General features: G+C 34.6%; 1 protein-coding gene across 1 annotated transcript in view; it reads right to left on the bottom strand.

Annotated features, from left to right (window-relative positions):
- Window positions 1-140: 140 nt before the first annotated feature.
- LOC107737044 (unconventional myosin-IXa-like) overlaps window positions 141-3,114 on the bottom strand; it is a 30,723-nt gene continuing 27,749 nt past the window's right edge. Inside the window, exon 8 of the mRNA XM_016548447.1 lies at window positions 141-326. Within this exon, the coding sequence (XP_016403933.1) occupies window positions 141-326 (186 nt within the window). The remainder of the gene's footprint in view (window positions 327-3,114) is intronic.

Here is a 3,114-nt window from a genome sequence, read left to right as displayed (position 1 = left end):
ATTTGTGGCCTATTTTAAACAACTTTTCGGTGTGTTTTTGCGAGTTTGTGTGTTTTTGCGAGTTTGTGTGAGTGTTTGCGAGTTTGTGTGTGTTTGCGAGTTTGTGTGAGTGTTTGTGAGTTTGTGTGAGTGTTTGCGAGTTAGTATGTTTTTTTGTGCGAGTATGTGCGAGTTTGTGTGAGTATATGTGAGTTTTTGTTTGTGCGAGTTCTTGTGTGTTTTTGTAGGTCTTTGTTGTAGAGCAGTGCGTGGTTTGTGCGGAAGACGATCCAGTCGAACAGAGCGCCGTACAGAGATTTGGCCATCGAGTCCCTCACCGTCCCGGCCTGCGCAAACACACACCTGTCAATCACCGCCATCACACGTGTGTGTGTGTGTGAGTCTCACATGCTCATCACACAAACACACACTCACAGCCCGTCAATGTGACTAAATCAGGAAATACATAAACACCACAAACTAGATTTTTACATTTTGTGAGGAGAATGTGCGTGATGTTTCCGTGAATACACCAGCATCTACAAGCGTGAAGAACAGAAGACCAGACCCAACGTTCAATGAGAAATCCCATCAAATTAAAACGACACAAGCAGTGGACGTGTTTGCTGCTTCACAGACTGAAAGCGCTGTGTGAAACTCAGATATCAGAGTGAGATTATTTAGGGGAAACTCTGGTCTCACACAGAAACGTCCCTGAATTTCCACTAACAAGTCACTTCCTGCGTCACACAAACCTGTAGCATGCCTTCACAGGAGTAATTAAAAACCTGTGTGTGTGTGTGTGTGTGTGTGTGTGTGTGTATACGTATATACCGAAAGAAAAATGGATAGAAACAATTTTCACTCAGAAGCTGCTAGCAAATTCCACAAAGAAAGAAATGGCAAGTAACATTTAATTATACATCAAGGGCCAGATTTACTAAACAGGGCAAATTAGGGTTAGAGCGCAATTCCATAAAAGCGCTGATGGGAGGGGAAAATTTACTAACAATGCGCACTTTAAAGAACACAGATGCAGCCAGATAATTTCCATAATGACCAGCTCAATCTACCAAGAGCAGCACAAATTACCACCTGCTTTAAGACATGCTTTTTGGGGCGTTAAATAATGACTCAAATACCAGTAATTTGACGAGCGCAAACGTTAGTAAATCGCATTGCGTGATTCATTTTAATACTCTCCTCCCATACATTTTGCGTCTGAAAGGGAAACTCCTACAAATGCATATTCAATAAGGTCAGGCGCAAAAATAACTGTGTCCACGCCTAATTCTTCACTAAATCCTGACAGTACTATTTTAATGCCAAAAGACGGTTTGCGCTGGCGCAAGCTGTTAGTAAATCTGGCCCCAGATTTTCAAGTAGAAAGTCATATTTATTGCAAATCGTACTCCACTACTATTACAAAATAAATAAATAAATAAATGTAGATTATATAAACTATTATAAACCTATATAATAAATAAATATACATAGTTAATATGCACATATATATTACTTTTCATAATTAAAAACCTATATAAACTTAAATAAACCTGTATATTAATTAAAACACATAAAATATATGTGAGAAATTACTATATAAATACATATAATAAAAGCGTGCATGTATACCTGTGTGTGTATATAAAACTATTACAGCATTATCAAAAATATATGTATTTTAATCTATATATTCATCACCGATAAAATTAAAAATTCTGTGCATATATGCATATAATTAATACACACTTTTTATTGTATGCGAACATTTTATTTTATTTATTTTATCTTTTATTTAATATACAGATTTATGCAGGATTTTAACTTTATATAATCTGTCAGAGTGAAAAATTTAAGGGGGTCTGAATACTTTCCGTACCCACTGTATATAGCCACAATTACCACACTACATGTAAACCTAAACAAAGATGTAAATAAAAAAATCTTATTTACATCTTAAAGGTTTAGTAATTATTTCTTCAAGTGTTATTTATTCCAGAATAATCCTCAACGATCTTACGTATGTTTTAGGTTTTAATGTGGTTTGAAACTCTCTCTCTCTCTCTTATGTCTCTCTCTCTCTATATATATATATATATATCTGTCTCTCTCTCTCTCTGTTTCTCTCTTGGTCTCTCTCAGCTGATTTAAAGTTCGAGCAGCACACACAGATCTCCTTCAGCGTGTGTAAAGCCTATAAAGCTGCAGCCGCTGCCAAAAACGCCACTTACTGAACTTGTACGAGCTAAAACATATAAAACACTCCCCACTTAACACCCATCAAACTACTCTGACGTCCAGCCGCATGAGAAAGCAGATGCGCGTCGCCGGGCCTGATGGGAAGAGTGAAGCTGATTGGCTGCTGAGAGACTCAAGGACGTTCAGGCCAAACGTTGATGGATTTAAACACTGACTATGCACTGTTCATAATAAACACAAGCTCATGTTCAGTTCTGCAGAAGATGCTCCTGCATTATTGATTCAGCTTTTATTTTTAGCTAAATTCTGGAGGAGGAAGAAACATTATATAAAACACCCCCTGCGTGATTCATTATTCACAACACTTTAACATTTAAAGAGTCGTGAGAGTCGTTCTGATCACGTACTCAGAAACGGTGGAGGAGAATTTAAGTGTCATTCATCGTTAAGATCATGGAAAAACCTGCATCTGTGTGTGTGTCTGTGAGCTTGTGAAAACTGAACATAACTAAAATAAAATCAATAAAAATCAATAAAATAAAATACAACTAAAATGAATAAAATACATGCCATTTTAAATAAAAATAAAAATTAAATAAAATATTAGCTGAAAAACGTTTTTTTTTTAAATAATAAAAAACTGATAAATAAAATGCAAAAATTACTTTAAAATACTTTAATAAAAATACAGTTATACAGCTGATAAATTTGTAAAATAAAAATGAATAAAACCTATACATACATTTAAAAAAACAAACAAACAAACAGTAAAAACACACAAAAACACAAAAAAATCACTAAAACTTCAACTAAAATTAAAATGAAAACAAAAGATAAAAAATAGAAACTGATAGTGATAGTTGTAGCACTAAAATTAAAATGACTGAAATAAAAATTAATTAAAGGTAAATTGTGTGTGTGTGTGTGTGTGTG

The sequence above is a fragment of the Sinocyclocheilus rhinocerous genome, unplaced genomic scaffold (genome assembly GCF_001515625.1).
Source record: "Sinocyclocheilus rhinocerous isolate Xijiao unplaced genomic scaffold, SAMN03320098_v1.1 scaffold3299, whole genome shotgun sequence".
Classification (NCBI taxonomy): Eukaryota; Metazoa; Chordata; class Actinopteri; order Cypriniformes; family Cyprinidae; genus Sinocyclocheilus; species Sinocyclocheilus rhinocerous.
Note: the sequence above shows the minus strand (reverse complement) of the source record. Positions and strands in the feature narration are given on the sequence as shown.